Source organism: Cucumis melo, chromosome 7 (genome assembly GCF_025177605.1).
Source record: "Cucumis melo cultivar AY chromosome 7, USDA_Cmelo_AY_1.0, whole genome shotgun sequence".
NCBI lineage: Eukaryota > Viridiplantae > Streptophyta > Magnoliopsida > Cucurbitales > Cucurbitaceae > Cucumis > Cucumis melo.
In genome coordinates, this window is record NC_066863.1 from 1,797,463 (window position 1) to 1,813,952 (window position 16,490).

Sequence of the window (16,490 nt, forward strand, 5' to 3'; positions counted from 1 at the left end):
TTTTGCTCTTTATCTTTTCGAATAATAATAATAATAATAATAATAATATTTTTTTTAAAAAAAAACACAAGTAAACTTAAAACATTGTTTGATTAGGACCAATCCAATCTAACCATGAAATGAATTTCATGTAAAAAGAAACACAAAGACAAAAACAAAAACAAATGAATTTATCTTATAAGGATTGTTTGGATATCCATCTCCAACTGCTAAACAATATTATGTTGTATTCCGCAGTGTAACCCTCACCCTACAATTTCATTAACAACAACACATGCAGGAGGAGGAAACAGAGCATCGGACATGGAAATATGTGTGTTTTACATTTCAATCCCATGGCGATGACTAAGAAATAATTACTCCTCTTATCATTCTTATTTATATTAGAACAAAACTAGGCTTTTAAATTAACTTGTATTTTATTTCAATCCCATGTGGCACGAGACATATAAAGAATAATGTACCTCGATTTAAATAATAATTTCTTCCTTCCATTATAAAATAAACAATAATATTAGTGACTAATTTCTCTGTCGCCGCTCCATAATTTCAATGGCCTTCGCCACCCTCCTTTTCCTCCTCCTTTCTCAGTTCTTCTCCACCGCAGGATCATACTCCACAGTCAACCATCTCCCTGGATTTCCAGGACCTCTTCCATTCCAACTAGAAACTGGGTTGGTTTTGTTATTGCAATTTTAATTTGCAACTTAATTATTATTCCTCTTTAATTTTCTTATAACTTTTGAAATATATATATATATATATGAAATTTTGGAATGAAACAGATATGTGGGTGTGGGAGATTCAGATGAGTTTCAGATATTTCATTACTTTGTTAAATCCGATCAAAATCCCAAAACGGATCCTCTTCTTCTTTGGCTCACCGGCGGCCCCGGTTGCTCTGCCCTCTCCGGACTTGTCTTTGAAATTGGTATTCAATTATAATTGCTTTATTTATTTATTTATTCATTCATTTTTTAAACACTTTTATTTTCAGGGGTCATTATATATTATATTCATTTTTATTTAATTACTTGTGCTCAATTAATTCGATTATAATTTAATACTATTTGTCTTTTAAGTAAACGACGTGAAATTTTTTTTATTCAAATTAATTATTTTCATCATTTTCTTATTATTCAATTATCCATGCACTCTCATAAAAGTTAAATCATTTTGTTTTGTTTTTTCTTCCTTTTTATATATAATAGATCACCATTTAAATATTGAAATTGTTTTATCAAGATAGATTTTTTTTTTTTTTTTTTTTTTTTTTTTAAAATCAAACTAAGGGTCTTAAATTTTTTTAAATATGCATTATTTGTATGTAAATTAAAGGTCCCATAAGTTTTAAGGAAGAAGAAGCAAAGGAGAGCATTCCTCAACTAATCTTAAACCCTTACTCATGGACCAAGGTAATTAATAATTATAATATAATGCATGATGATTATTAATTTTAATTAAAGTTTTTGACATATTTTCATTAATGTTAATGAAATGCTAGAATTCTAGCATATTATTTGTAGATTTACCTGTGGGGACTGGATTTTCATATGATACAATTATTCCTTCCTCTTTTAAGCCAGGAGATTTTAGTCAAATTCAACATTATCTTCAATTTTTCAGAAAGGTATATATATATATAATACACCAATTTTTTTTTAATTTCTTTTATCAAATTTGTGAAATATTCAATAATCTGGATTTATAGTGGTTGGTTGATCATCCAGAGTTTATAACAAATCCCTTCTATGTTGGTGGAGATTCATACTCTGGTATGATTGTTCCTGTTCTTGCACAAAGAATTGTTGAAGGTATGAAGTTCATTTTAGTGATTTTTTAATTATCAAACGAGATAAATTAATTGCTATTTTTTGTTAATTTTTATTTTCATTCAACAGGAAATACCATACATGATGAATTTCCATTTATAAATTTCCAGGTTTGTAATTATTATTTTTTAAAAAAACATGTGGTGAGTTAATTATTTTGTTGTTTGAGTTGACAAACTTTATGAGTTCATATACTCATTTTTCTTATTATTGTGCTGTGTATGTTAGGGTTATATATTGGGAAATCCTTATACTATTCGTGGTTCAAGTAAAAACTTTACAATTCCTTTTGCTCATAGGATGACCCTCATCTCTGATGAATTGTTTGAGGTAATATAATGAAAAAAATATGTACATATTTGGTCTAATTTCAATATAATCCATACCTCGTTTTAAAATGTCACACATTAGTTATTAAGTTTTGATCTTGATTTCAATTTAATCCATGATTGAGTATCAAAATGCTACTGTCTTACACTTATTTGAGTTTTGTTTCAATTTGGTTTATATATTTTAAGATTTTTATTTTTAATCTCAAACATTAATAAAGTATTTAGTAAAAATTTGAGGTTAAAAATATAAATATTAAATATCTAAAGATTAAATTAAATCAAAACTCAATTTTGAAAGTAAGTTTGTATCATTTTAAACTTATATGCTAAATTGAAATAAAACTCAAAATCTAAAAGGCCATATTTGTAACATTTAGAAACATAAAAACTAAACAAAAACTAGATCTAAAACTCGAGAACGTAAAAATACATTTTTCATTAATATAATCTAATACCTTTCTAATCAAAGAAAGTATAAAGAAAATAAACATAAAAAAGAAAAAAAAAGAGAGTGATGGAATTGGTTTCAGTTAACCTATTGGATTTGTTTACAGTCATTGGAAACAAGTTGTAAAGGAAATTATGTGAACATTGATCCAAGCAATGTGGAGTGCTTGAGACATTACAAGATATATGAAGAGGTTAGTTTTGTGACATTATTACGTTATATTATATCATATCAAATGAGACATATATACATATAGAGACATTAATTAATGTCATTTTGGTATTCTGCGACGACAGTGTATTTCGAAGGTGGAGCCAGCATGCATTATATATCCAACATGTGTATTTAAGTCTTCAAAGCAACAGTACGATGTATATAATGAACGAAGATCTCTCAGTAGCATTCCAACATTGCTGCTTCATCAAAACTCACAACTCTCTTCCCTTCGTTGCCCTGTAACTTTTTCTCCTTCTAGTAGTTAATATAAATACCTTCATCGGAACAAACATATCTTTAATTACCTTGAATCGTCTTTTTTCTTTTTTGTTATGAAGGAGTTTAAATACAAACTTTCTACAAAATGGGCTAACACCGATCAAGTTCAAAAAGCACTTAACATACGTGAGGTAAGAATACAAGTTACGTAAAAAAATTATACTTTTAAATATTAATTAGAAAGATATATATAATATATAGATATTGAAACAGTGATTATTTTTTATTCTCTAGGGAAGTATTGGAGAGTGGATAAGATGTAAGGATAAAAAGATGTATAATTTTGAAATCAACAGTGTTTTTGATTATCACATGATCCTTAGTTCTAAAGGATACCGATCTTTGATCTACAGGTGATGAGTAATTTTTTTTTTTATGTTAAAAATGATTGTTTGCAATGTATAATAATAACTTCTTCAACTTAGTTCTTTTTGTTTACTGCGAAATGTAGTGGAGATCATGATATGTTGATACCGCATTTGGACACTCAAGCGTGGATCAAAGCTTTAAATTACTCAATTATTGAGGATTGGAGACCATGGCTTATCTCGGATCAAGTAGCCGGGTATATATCTTATTTTTATTCTTATTTATGTAATTCATGATATATATATATATATATATATATATATATATATATATATATATATATATTTAACTTAATAAGGATACTGTTTTTGGACAGATATACAAGATACTATGCAAATAATATGACTTTTGCAACTATAAAAGTAAGTAAGAAAAAACAAAGGGATGTCGATTAAGTTTAGCCATTTGTTTGTTTGTTTCTTTCTTTCTTTGTACAATTATTAAGTATACACTCTTTCTCAAATCAAATTTGTAGGGTGGAGGGCACACAGCAGAATACACGAAAAAAGAATGCAGCGTAATGTTCAACAGATGGATATTGGGAGAATCATTGTAATTATTAGATTGTGACTGCATTGTAAATAAATTTAATATCTAAATTGATGGTAACATTTTGTATTCATGATTCAAATAAAAAAAGAAATAAAGTCAAATCACACCTAACACCAAAATTCTATTAAAATATATTTATCATTATCATTCATCGGCAAATACTATTTATCTTGCAAGTTGGCTTAGATCTCATTTGATTAATTAAAGATAATTATGATATAATTAAGTTTAATATCACCCATTATTGCAAATTATAAACTGTTGAAAAATATTTACAAAACATTGAATATCTTCGAAACTTCAAGTTTAAAAATGAATTTTTCCATTAAGTGTTTTATTGTTAGTATTATATACTTCATTTTTATTAATAGAATGGTCCCATCTTTTTATTTCTCTATATTATTTTACTCAACAAATCCATTAAGATATTGGTTAAGATTCTTTCCGCCTCAAAGTAGTTAAGATCTTAACCTATATATTGGTTATGCTCGAAGATAGTCGTGTGGAGGAAAAATCAAGAAAAAGATATCTAGCTCAACCTTTGGTGTGGCTTGCGAGAAGAAAGCAAAGAAGATTGATAGAAGAAAACTTCCAGTAAATTGAAGTTGAATACATCATTGATTAATGCTATAATTAAGGGGAGCTTCGTCTATTAGTTATGATTTTGATGTTATATCATAATCAAGTTTTGTTAAAACAGTTCTAGTACAGTACAGTAACAAATGTGTCTAAGCGTTGTTACTTTAGTCATAACTATGTATTCAACACTGATTGTATTTGTTATTAATACAATCTTCTATCCTGAGTGTTGTTACTTCAGTGTGGACTCTTCCTTGAAATTGGTTAATAAACCTAATCCATTTTTACTACTCTCATTTTTTTTTCAATTCACAAGAATATTTATTCGAAGAGAGGTTTGTTAAGAAATAAAAATAAATATGATGATTAGATCATGACTTTAATTGATCGATATATATTTAGTTTAAAATTAGGTTAATTTTCATAAATGTAACAAAAGATAAAGACATTTACGATCGTGTAACAAAAAGTAAAACACCATGAAATCGGTACAATATTTTCATAAATTCTAGATTTGCCTTTGAATATTGTTCTCTTCTCTCTCTTCTTCTTATTCTTTGCGATTTATTCATTTTCTCTTTTGATTTCTTCATCTTTTCTTTTTTCTATTTTTAGATAATTCATTATTATGTTTAAATCTCCTATTTCATCTTCACTGTTTTCGACAGATTCTTTGAAATTACTCATCTTTCTCGTATACGAGAATATTAAAATCGTCTAAATATTATTTTGACATGATCTAGACGATCGTTTACCATTGCCAACACGATCGTTTAGAATAATTGTCAACACGATCGCTAGATTTGAAGTTTTTAATGATAATTTACATTGGACTACACGATGGCTTACCTAACCAACACGATCGTTTTTCATGATCAACACGATCGTTTAGCATGATCAACATAATCGTTCAAATTTAAAGTCTTTTTTTCCATCGTTAAAATAGAACTACATGATCGTATATCATAGCCTAAATGATAGTAGATTATTCATTTATACTGTAATACACGATCGTTTAGAAGAAGATTACTCGCGCGAGTGTGTGATCGATTAATCGCGTGTTGACTGTGACATTTTTTATATTTTTCATTGTGAGTCTATTGTTTTTTTTCGTTTTTAGAATTGTTATATACAGTGTAAATATTTTACCGGTTTGTTATATTTTTTAGAAAACCCCTTATATATATATATATTGGAGTATTATTTTGAGCAGAAGCAATTGCACCAAATGATCTAACCATAATTTATCATGATGAATTCCTTCTTGAAACTTCCAAAGTTATTTTGAATGTGTGTGATACATATATTATGTATATAGTTAGTTTATCAAAGAGATATGAAGTTTAAAAAATAAGTTATAGATATTCGATAGTAGCTAGATCATTAAGAAGTATGAAGTAATGAAACTAAATTGTTAATGCTAGACATATTGGCAATATATATATATGAAGACTTAATTACTATTACTTATTATTATTGTGATAATTGTAATATGTTATTAGTATTTGTTTGAAGGTCCCCTAAATTTGAAGGTAGAGCCATACAATGGAAGCCTACCTCAGATAATCTTAAATCCTCATACATGGACTAAGGTAAACAAAATTATTTATTTAGGTTTTAATCCTATTGAAAAAAGTAGACTTCTTTTTTCTTTGTAATTTGGTACCTCATTTGTTATTTAAGACTAACTTTAATTTGGTTGGTGATCATTTGGATATACAAGAACACAAGTATACTATTCGTAGATTCGGTTGTGTACTCTGGATTTTCGTATCCTCGAACCCCACATGGAGCTAAAAAAGGAGACTTCATACAAATCAATCAAAGTCACCAATTTTTGAGAAAGGTATGCATTATATTATATATGATTTTGTAAGTCTAAAAATCTCATTATAATTATTTATTACTTCCCCGATATTTGTAGAAGGAAATAAATTGAAACTGTACATACAGTGGCTTGCAGCTCATCCTGAATTCATATCTAATCCATTTTATGTTGGTGGAGTCTCTTATGCTGGTATGATTGTTCCACCTATTACTCAAGCTATCTCAGAAGGTACGCATATATATGTGTAGATTATCTTTTATTATCGATAATTGAGATCTTTAAATTTCTAAACCTTTTTTTTTTCTTTTAAGGAAATAAATATGGTGTCCCAGTTATAAACCTTCAGGTTTGTCAGTAGGTTCTCTTTTGAGTACTTTTATTCATGTAATGCAGTTTTTTTAACTTTTTTCTTTTAAAATATTTTTCACTATATAGGGATATATAGTTGGAAACCCAGTTAGCGTACGTGGAAGAAATGAAAATTTAGCGATTCCTTTTGCTCATGGCATGAACCTCATCCCTACTCAATTGTATGAGGTAGTATCAGAGTTTGTTAACTTAGGGTGTTCATGATGCAATTTGGTTCAATATAGGACTATTTATATATATATGTATGTAACTAATAATGATAATTTGTGCACACATACATATATATATAGTCATTGACCAGTAGTTGCAAAGGAGAATATGTGAAGGTTGATCCAAATAACGTGGACTGCATAAAACATGTATCAACCTACAAAAAGGTTTGTAAACTCGTAGTATATTCATGGAAATTTTGTGGAAATTTAATTTTCTTTTTGATCTTCAAGACGTAATGATTAATTCTTGTTTTTGTGTTTGTTCATGATCTCCTTAATGAATTTAATTATTGTAGTGTGTGAGTAGAATCAATGTTTGGTGTATTTTGCGTCGTTTTTGCAAACCCCCAAGTGAAAGACCTGAACCTCGAAGATCTCTCTATAACAGCTTTGATGATCAACAATTGCTTCAGCTTCCTCAGAAAACCTTACCTCAATATGCTATTGATTGTGAAGTAATTAAATTTCTTCTTCTCCAACTATTTTTTCTTTCTTTTTCTTTTTCGAAAACTCTCCTTTGACGATCTTGATCTTGAATCATGTTGACGTAATAATGTATAGGAGTATAAAGGCAATCTCGGTTACTACTGGGCTAATGATGATCGAGTTCAAGAAGCACTTCATATTCGTAAGGTAATAAATGTTAAGTGATCATATATATGATGTTAAGTTTACTTCACTCGTTACCTTAAGCAATCAATCAGCAACTAATTAAGATGATATCAGAGTATGTTGATTAAGGATGTCCTGCCCTTTCAATATTATTTCCTCCTCAGTTGATTTCCACTTGTAATGTTTTCTTCGTATATCGAGTCCAATTCAAGTACGTGAAAGTATTAAGTGATGTAATATTATTGAAGGTATATTATTGTATATTTTATTTTAACAGGGGACAATTCCAGAATGGGATAGATGCAATACTACTGATGATTATGAGTATGAAATTTCGAATGTCGTTCCTTATCATGCAAACCTCAGTCTTAAAGGTTATCGGTCTTTGGTTTTTAGGTACTATGCAATAACTCTATCAAATTAAATTCACATTTTATATTTTCTCTTATCATTTCTTCTGATTGAGAATATATATATATACAGTGGAGATCATGACATGAGAGTTCCGACCATAGACACTAAAGAATGGGTCGATTCTCTAAATTATTCAATTGTTGATGATTGGAGACCTTGGTTTATTTTAGATGATCAAGTACTCGGGTAATTATTATTTCTCTATTTTTATTACTAGAGGTATCATTTAATCTATCGATCTAATGGTTATTTCATTTTTTTTTCTACAGCTACACAATGACATATGCAAATAACATGACATTTGCAACCATTAAAGTAAGAAAAAAATACAATGTAAAAAATTGATTATATTGTGTTCCAATTGGTGAAAGATGAATATTGTATTGATTTATTTGTTTGTTTTATGAAATTTTCAGGGTGGAGGACACACACCACAATACACTGCGTACCAAAGCGGAATAATGTTCAATAGATGGATAGTAGGAGAAGCTTTATAAAAGAAATAGGGGTGAATAATGTGTCCTTCTTACTCCCTCTAAAAACTACTTTAGTCCTCGGAAAATTTTAAATTATGGGTTGGCGGGACAACAAGAAAAAAAAAAAAGAAAAAAAAAGGATAATTTTTATGTATGTTAATGTGTACCTTGAAGGTCTTTTTCATGACTTGAAAATAATCAATTTGAAATGTTTAAAATATTTTTTTTATTGTGTTTAAAATTAAAACATATTTTTCAAAGCATGTTTAGAGAAGTGATTTTTAAAACTTGAATTCCATTTTTGATGTGAATAAAATCGGGACATTTATTTTTAATAATGTATTTTTAAAAAATATTGTCAAAAATAGGGTAGAAGGTAAACTATTGACAAAAATAGAGCAATTTGGACAGAATCGTCTACCCGGTACACGACTTTGCTTTACGCTTTTGTTTTCTCACATTATTTTATATATATATATATATATATATATATATATATATATATATATATATATATATATATATATATATATATATATATATTTTAACATTTAATATAGTGTGGATCCCACACCTTTTTAATCTATTTAATATATATATATAATATTTAATATATTGTAGACCCCATACCTTAATAAGATAATTAATATATATTTATATATTTAATAATTAATATATATAATAAATATTCAAATTTTCAATTTTCAAATTAAAAAATATCTTTCTTATTAAATATTTTTTCAAATTTCAATTTTCTCATTAATTATCTTTCCAAATTTCAAATAGCAACCTTCAATTTTTTTAAAAAATATATATTAACAAATATGTTATTAAATATTTAAATTTCCAATTTTCAATTTTAAAAAATATCTCTCCTAATTAAATATTTCAAAATTCTAATTTTCAATTTTAAAAAATGGTTTTTCTAATTTTCAAATTCTAATCTCTATAAATTCTTATATATTTTCGATCTCTAAATATATTTTTGAAAATTGAAATTTGGAGATTTAAATATTTAAAAACATATTTTGTTAATATATATCTTTTTTTAAAAAAAAATTGAAAATTGGTATTTAAAATTTGGAAAGATATTAAATAAAAAAAATGTATTTTTAAAAGTTGAAAATTGGTATTTAAAATTTGAAAAGATATTAAATAAGAAAATGTATTTTTAAAAGTTGAAAATTGGAATTTGAAAAAATATTCAATAAGAAAGATATTTTTTAAAATTGAAATTTGAATATTTGAATATTTAATACATATATATTAATTATTATATATATATATATATATATATATATTAATTATATTAAAAATAAAATATGGGATCCACGATATATTAAATATTAAATATATATACAAAAAATATTTTAAAAGGGTGTGGGATTCATGATATATTAAATATTAATATATATATATATATTAAAAAATTAAATAATGAGAAGAAAGAAAAAGCGGGGTCCAGGCATTGAAATCGTGGACTCGATACACGACTTTACACAAATTGCTTTATTTTTGTTAATAGTTTGCTTTCTATCGACAATATTTTTAAAATTACATTATTAAAAAGATATTCATAAAATCCCTTCCTTGTAACATGATGATGTTTGACAATGACGGGAAAGTGATCCCGTTGGTGGAATTTCCTTGGTGGAACTTAATTAACACACAAATTTAAAGGAATATTTAGTGTCTAAAATTGTAATCCAAAATTTAAGTAGAAATAGATATCATAAGATACTTATTAATATGAAGTTCATAAGGATTCTCCCACTATCCATTTCTTAAAATCCGTCATTGGTTATTAAATTAATTGGTAAAATCATTTTCTTTAAAAAAAAAAAAAAAGATTTTTTAGGATTCAAAAAAGTTCTAAAACAAATAATTATTCTTGGTACACTCTTTCCTTCTAAAATAAATTAACTATTCTCTTGAAATATTTTGTTAATGTACCTCATGTATATGAAAGTGCTTTTTGAACTTTGTCATTGTTGGCCCAATAGTAGGCAAGTAAGCAATCATATGATTGTATAAACCAACACATTCATCCTATATACATGTGAATTTTCTCATAAAATGGAATAAGTTGTCTTAATCATTAGATGAGCGAAATAAAGTAATATAAACGAGAGTAAAGTTAACATAATTTATGATAAGGAGAGAAGAGAAATTACACGACATATACGATTAACAAAAATACTGTTGAGAAATCTTCGACTGGACATTTTTCCTGGTTCTTCTATGGATGGACATTTTGGCCATAAAAACATTCCAAAGTTTGTGATTAAAAATTCTTATATCACTCTTAGTGTCGCGTCAATAGTAATATGACCACTGCTTCGACTTTTGATCATGATCGATGCAATTTGGCCATGTTTTCGCCTATTTTAGCTCCATTTTGTCATGAACACTTAATTTTATCCTTAATATGCTCAAACCTACAAATAGTCAAATAGTAACATAAAATTCTTGAACAATCTTGAATTAAGCAGGATTAAGATGACCCGTTATTATTTGCGCTATCAATAATATCCTACAACTTTTTTTTATATCAAAATATATTGTAAGGTATGGTTCAATTGTTTCATAAATATAGTTGAGGTGCACATACATATTATACAAGGAGACTTCTAACTTATTGGAAAGTTAGATATATCTACTAATAATGGATTCGATTCCATATAAATATGAATTTCAATGTACAAGATTTTGTAGCACTTATCAACGAGGCCCTATCGATTAGTATTACGTAGAAAAAATCAATTATAGACACTAATATAAAAAGATACAATGTAAAAAATTGGTTATATTGTATTCCAAATGGTGAAAGATGATTGTATTTGATTTGTTTGTTCGTTTGATGAAATTTTCCAGGTAGAGGGCACACACCAAAATACATACTATACTAGAGCGACATAATGTTCAATAGATGGATAGCAGGAGAAGCTTTATTAAAGAAATAGGGACGAACAATGTGTTTTGCTCCCCTTAAATGCTACTTTAGTCTCGGAAAATTTTAAATTATGGGCCGGCGGGACAAGAAAAAAAGAAGTAAATATAATGGATAATTTTTATGCATGTTAATGTGCACCTTGAAGGTCTTTGTAACTTGGAAATAATGAATTGCTTAGAGAAGTGATTTTTAAGATTGGGTATAGAATCGCTTCCTTCTAACATGATGATGTTTGACAATGAGGAGGAAGTGATCCAATCAATTATGAAGTGATTTTCAAGTGTGATTTATGTGTATGATTTTCCTTTTCATATTTAAAAAATTGTCCACTACACACTCTATCTAATCATTTTATAATCATCAGTTTTGTCATATTGTTTCTACAAAGTGTCGTTAAATTCTCTGTGTTCTTTATATTCTCTACCACGAAACACAACCCCACCCTAAGCAAGCGGTTGCTTCGACATCTTCGCCTCCGTTGACTGAAGCAATCCCACCATGCCCACCCCCGTCTTCTGCCTCTATATTTTATTGGTCTCTGTTTTTCAAATCATATCCGCCGCAGCGTCGCATTGGACGGTGGAGTTTCTGCCCGGATTTCCAGGTCGTCTCCCCTTCGAATTGGAAACAGGGTAGGTAAGTGATACTTTGTCTGGGAATTGAATTGGAAAAAAAAAAGGATTTAGATATGGATTGATTGGTTGAATGATTTGGGAGTAATGGAATGGAAAACAGTTATGTGGGTGTTGGGGATTTGGAGGAAGTTCAATTGTTCTATTACTTTGTGAAATCGGAAGGAAATCCGAAGACGGATCCTCTGCTTTTTTGGCTCACCGGAGGCCCTGGTTGCTCTGCTTTAACTGCACTTGCCTTTGAAGTTGGTATATTTTCTACTCTTAATTGCTTCCTTTTTCTCTTAACTAATCCAAATTTATTCATATCCTTATCTTCATTAGGATTTCAATTTTTATTTTAGAAAGAAAAACCCATATTATTAAGAACAATTGTATTCATATAAATCTCATAAATTTCTTCCAATTAGATTAGGAATCAATTTTTGCAATTCAACTTTTTTTTTCTTCTTTCCTTTTAATGTTCTACTCTTCTCTTTACTCTCTAATATTTGGTGGATCTATAAATTGTAATAATAACATTTGAAAACATATTATATGAATTAAGCCCTCTTATTTGATAATTATTTGGGCTTTACTGCCAAAATAAGTTTAATTATCTTAATTAATTAGTAGACCTTAAGCTATTATATATAATTTTTCTAGTTTAAAAATTTGGAAAAATCGGAAAACTGTCAAATTTTTGAAAAAATTCTTTAAAAATGAAATAAAAAAAATTATAATTTAAAGATTAAAGAATTATTGTTAGAATAAATAATAGACATCATATTATTATACATGTTTCGATTATTCCAAAGTGTTTCGATTGTTATAATTATTTTATAATGTGTTTATTGAAAGGTCCCATAAATTTTAAGATCAAGGAATACGATGGGAGCTTACCTGAAGTAATCTTGAACCCTTATTCATGGACGAAGGTGTGAAATTTAGGGCCCGTTTGGTAACGTTCTTGTTCCCTGTTTCTTGTTTCTGTTTCCATTTTTTAAGAAACGGAGGTGTTTGATAACGTTCCTTGTTTCTCGTTCTCAAAAAAAAGTAGAAACGTTTCCCATTTTATAAGGAATTATTGGGAACCAAAAAAAGTAGTTTCTTCTGTTCTGTTTCTCAATTGCTTCTATTGGTTTTCTTTTTCTCAATTTATTTCTATTTGTTTCGTTTTCCTTTTTCTCAATTATTTTTATTTTTTTCCTTTCATTTTTTCAATTATTTTTATTGGTTTTTTTTTCTTTTTCTCAATTATTTTTATTGGTTTCCTTTTCATTTTTCTCAATTATTTTTATTTCTTTTCTTTTCCTTTTTCTCAATTATTTTTATTGGTTCATTTTTCTTTTTTCAATTATTTTTATTGGTTTACTTTTCCTCTTCTCCAAATAATCATTCCTCTTCCTCTTTCACTCATCGTTTTTCTCTACACACTGTCTTCCTCTTCATCTCTCATCGTCTTCCTCGACAACCCGAACTCTTCCTCTTCGTCGGATCCATAGTTTTTTTCTGATTGTTCCTCTTCGTCGGATCCATAGTTTTCATCTTCCTCTTTGTGTAAATCTGGATTTTTCTCTAAAGCATCATAGGTTAAGAGTTAAAGGTTAAATTTTGTTTTGTTTCTTTCAATTCTGAATATTGAAGACATAATAACTTACTTTAAAATTAATATTAAATTCTAGATGTCACGAAATAACGATGAGATTATCGAAATTGATGGATTAAAAAGAGAAATTGTCTGAGTAAGAGATGATATTGCCAATCAAATTTGGCAACATTTGAAGGATAAATATAATTTTATGTTTATGTTATTATTTTTATTTGTGCATTGATACTTCTTCGTATTAAATGAATAAACTTTTGATAATTTTATTTGTTATGTTTGATGGATAGACCTATATTTTTGTTAATGTTTAATTGAAGTAGATGTGAAAAATAAAAAATAAATCTAGATGAAAATTAATAAACAAGAAACAGTTATCAAACACATTTTTTGTTTCTGTTTTTTTTTTTTCAAGAAACAAGAAATAGAAACAGTTATCAAACGCATTACTGTTTCTTGTTCTAAAAAAAGAAGAAACAGGAAACAGGGAACAAGGAACAAGAAACAAGAAACAGAGAATAGGAACGTTACCAAACGAACCCTTAGTTTCTAAGTTTTTGTTGAAAAAGATAATGGTGATCTTTGTGTTATGAGCTAACTTTAATTAACATTTTTGATGATGTATGTATATGCTAGAAATCAAGTATATTATTTGTAGATTTGCCAGTGGGAACAGGATTTTCATATGGTACAACACCACAATCTATTAAAACTGGAGATTTTAGTCAAGTTCATCATTCTGTTCAATTTTTAAAAAAGGTAAACATTAATTAAATATACAATTCTAGTTCTTTTTTATGATTTATATGATAAAGAAACATAACCAATTTCATTTTGTAGTGGTTAATTCGTCATCCAGAATTTTTATCTAATCCATTTTACGTCGGTGGAGATTCTTATTCTGGTATTGTCATTCCAGTTATTGCTCAAGAAATTTTGGAAGGTGTAAAAGAATTTTTTTTTTTAATTTACATAAATAATCTTATTGGAAAAAATTGGTGATCTTTTATTTTATTTTATTGTTTTTCTTTTCACAGAAAATAAGCATGCTCCATATATAAATCTGCAGGTTTGTGATGAAAATTCTCTTTAATATTATATGTTGCTTGTCCTTTGATTATGTTATATGCTAACTTTTTTTCAATGTTTTAGGGATACATATTGGGAAATCCGGTCACTGTTCGTACCACATATCAGAATTTTGCAATTCCTTTTGCTCATAGAATGACTCTTATTCCTGATGAACTATTTGAGGTAATAATAAAAGAACGGTTAGTTTAATAACGTTCTCTTGTTTATCGTATAAAGAAAGAGATGTAATTTCAGAATTAATTTGGGTTTACAGTCATTGACCTCTAGTTGCAAGGGAGAATATGTAAATATTGATCCGAGCAATGTGGATTGTTTAAGACATTATAATACATACCAAAAGGTATGTATATGTAATCACTTTCTCTTTGTTATTATTAATTATAAACACTAAAAATGAAATGAAATAGACTTTTGATTACATTTCTTTTGTTCTTCATCACTAGTGTATATCAAAAATCCACAAAGCAAATATTTTGTTGCCAAAATGTTCGTTCCATTCTCCAAAGAGACAAGAAGATGCAATATTTGATCGAAGATCTCTTTACAATACTCCCAAAGTGCTTCTTGATCCCGAGCCATCAATTCCTTCCCTTGATTGTCCTGTACATTCTTGATCTCTCTCTCTATAACATCCATAATTATATGCTCATTAAAATATATTATCAACTCGTGTTAATCGATAGTTAGCTATGTTTTGTTATGTAGACCTATAAATTTCTACTTTCTTCTTATTGGGCGAACAATGATCAAGTTCGAAAAGCACTTCACATACGGAAGGTAAATTGTTATTTATCTTTTTTTTTTTAAGTATTGGTTGGGAGAAGATATGTTCAATAATGGAAGCTGTATCTTTTAGGGAAGCATAGGAGAATGGACAAGATGCAGTGATGGACAAAATTACAATTATGATATTGAGAATGCTTTTCCTTATCACGTACATCTTAGTTCTAAAGGTTACCGGTCTTTGATCTATAGGTGACGTGCAATACTCTACATTAAATGATTGTTTGCATATATATTTTATATCATCCTAATAAGTACTAATTTTATTGATACAATACACAGCGGGGATCATGATATGGTTGTATCGCATTTGGACACTCAAGCATGGATTAAATCTTTAAACTATTCCATTGTCGAGGATTGGAGACCTTGGTTCATTGCGGATCAAGTAGCGGGGTAAATTTTTATTTATACACACACCAGGTTATGGGGTAATAACTATCTTGACGTATGATTTTTTTTCTTTTTTGTATAGATATACAAGAAGCTATGCAAATAATATGACATTTGCCACAATAAAGGTAAGGGATACATGCATATATAAAATGATTAATTATTCTTAATTATATATATATATATATGTTCATGTGATTGAGTAGTGATGCCCTTGGCAACTTTCTTTTTAATACTTGTAGGGTGGAGGGCACACAGCGGAATATACACTAAAGGAATGTAGTGTCGTATTTAGTAGATGGATCGCTAGAGAACCCTTATAAAATGTTTTATATAATTAAGTGAAACCCTCATTGTTATTGTTATTAAACAACTTCTCTAAAATGAATACATTGTTTTAAAAATATTTTTAATGTTTATGAACTCAATAAAGGTGAATAATTCTAACGTATACTTCTTCATCGATAGATCAATCACACGAACACGTATTAAGATGAAAGTTAGGTAACCTTTGCTCTTTAATTTGGATTCAAA

At 27.9% G+C, this 16,490-nt stretch overlaps 2 protein-coding genes across 2 annotated transcripts; both read left to right on the top strand.

Annotated features, from left to right (window-relative positions):
• Positions 1 to 552: 552 nt before the first annotated feature.
• LOC103493611 (serine carboxypeptidase-like 7) lies at positions 553 to 8,736 on the top strand. Its single transcript, XM_051087698.1, has 27 exons — positions 553 to 674; positions 786 to 931; positions 1,339 to 1,415; positions 1,505 to 1,630; positions 1,712 to 1,814; positions 1,902 to 1,942; positions 2,061 to 2,162; positions 2,719 to 2,805; positions 2,909 to 3,067; positions 3,167 to 3,238; positions 3,342 to 3,460; positions 3,559 to 3,672; positions 3,793 to 3,838; positions 3,952 to 4,028; positions 4,849 to 4,870; positions 6,110 to 6,199; positions 6,331 to 6,453; positions 6,561 to 6,663; positions 6,747 to 6,781; positions 6,871 to 6,972; positions 7,095 to 7,181; positions 7,313 to 7,471; positions 7,578 to 7,649; positions 7,906 to 8,024; positions 8,112 to 8,228; positions 8,312 to 8,357; positions 8,459 to 8,736. The coding sequence occupies exons 1-27, from the start codon at positions 553 to 555 to the stop codon at positions 8,537 to 8,539; spliced, it is 2,547 nt and encodes an 848-aa protein (XP_050943655.1). The 3' UTR covers positions 8,540 to 8,736.
• A 3,185-nt stretch (positions 8,737 to 11,921) lies between these two features.
• On the top strand, positions 11,922 to 16,362 carry LOC103493613 (serine carboxypeptidase-like 13). Its single transcript, XM_008454440.3, has 14 exons — positions 11,922 to 12,103; positions 12,207 to 12,352; positions 12,944 to 13,020; positions 14,325 to 14,447; positions 14,529 to 14,631; positions 14,726 to 14,757; positions 14,841 to 14,942; positions 15,034 to 15,120; positions 15,224 to 15,382; positions 15,486 to 15,557; positions 15,637 to 15,755; positions 15,846 to 15,959; positions 16,039 to 16,084; positions 16,199 to 16,362. The coding sequence occupies exons 1-14, from the start codon at positions 11,970 to 11,972 to the stop codon at positions 16,277 to 16,279; spliced, it is 1,395 nt and encodes a 464-aa protein (XP_008452662.2). The 5' UTR covers positions 11,922 to 11,969; the 3' UTR covers positions 16,280 to 16,362.
• The last annotated feature ends 128 nt before the right edge of the window (positions 16,363 to 16,490 follow it).

Excerpts from the sequence above, each read along its gene's own strand:
- LOC103493611 (XM_051087698.1), top strand. The coding sequence starts at position 553 with ATGGCCTTCGCCACCCTCCTTTTCCTCCTCCTTTCTCAGTTCTTCTCC. Across the intron at positions 675-785 it reads CCATTCCAACTAGAAACTGG|ATATGTGGGTGTGGGAGATT; the intron begins GTTGGTTTTGTT and ends GGAATGAAACAG. Across the intron at positions 3,239-3,341 it reads AAGCACTTAACATACGTGAG|GGAAGTATTGGAGAGTGGAT; the intron begins GTAAGAATACAA and ends TTTATTCTCTAG.
- LOC103493613 (XM_008454440.3), top strand. The coding sequence starts at position 11,970 with ATGCCCACCCCCGTCTTCTGCCTCTATATTTTATTGGTCTCTGTTTTT. Across the intron at positions 14,943-15,033 it reads TTCCTGATGAACTATTTGAG|TCATTGACCTCTAGTTGCAA; the intron begins GTAATAATAAAA and ends TTGGGTTTACAG. Across the intron at positions 15,121-15,223 it reads ATTATAATACATACCAAAAG|TGTATATCAAAAATCCACAA; the intron begins GTATGTATATGT and ends CTTCATCACTAG.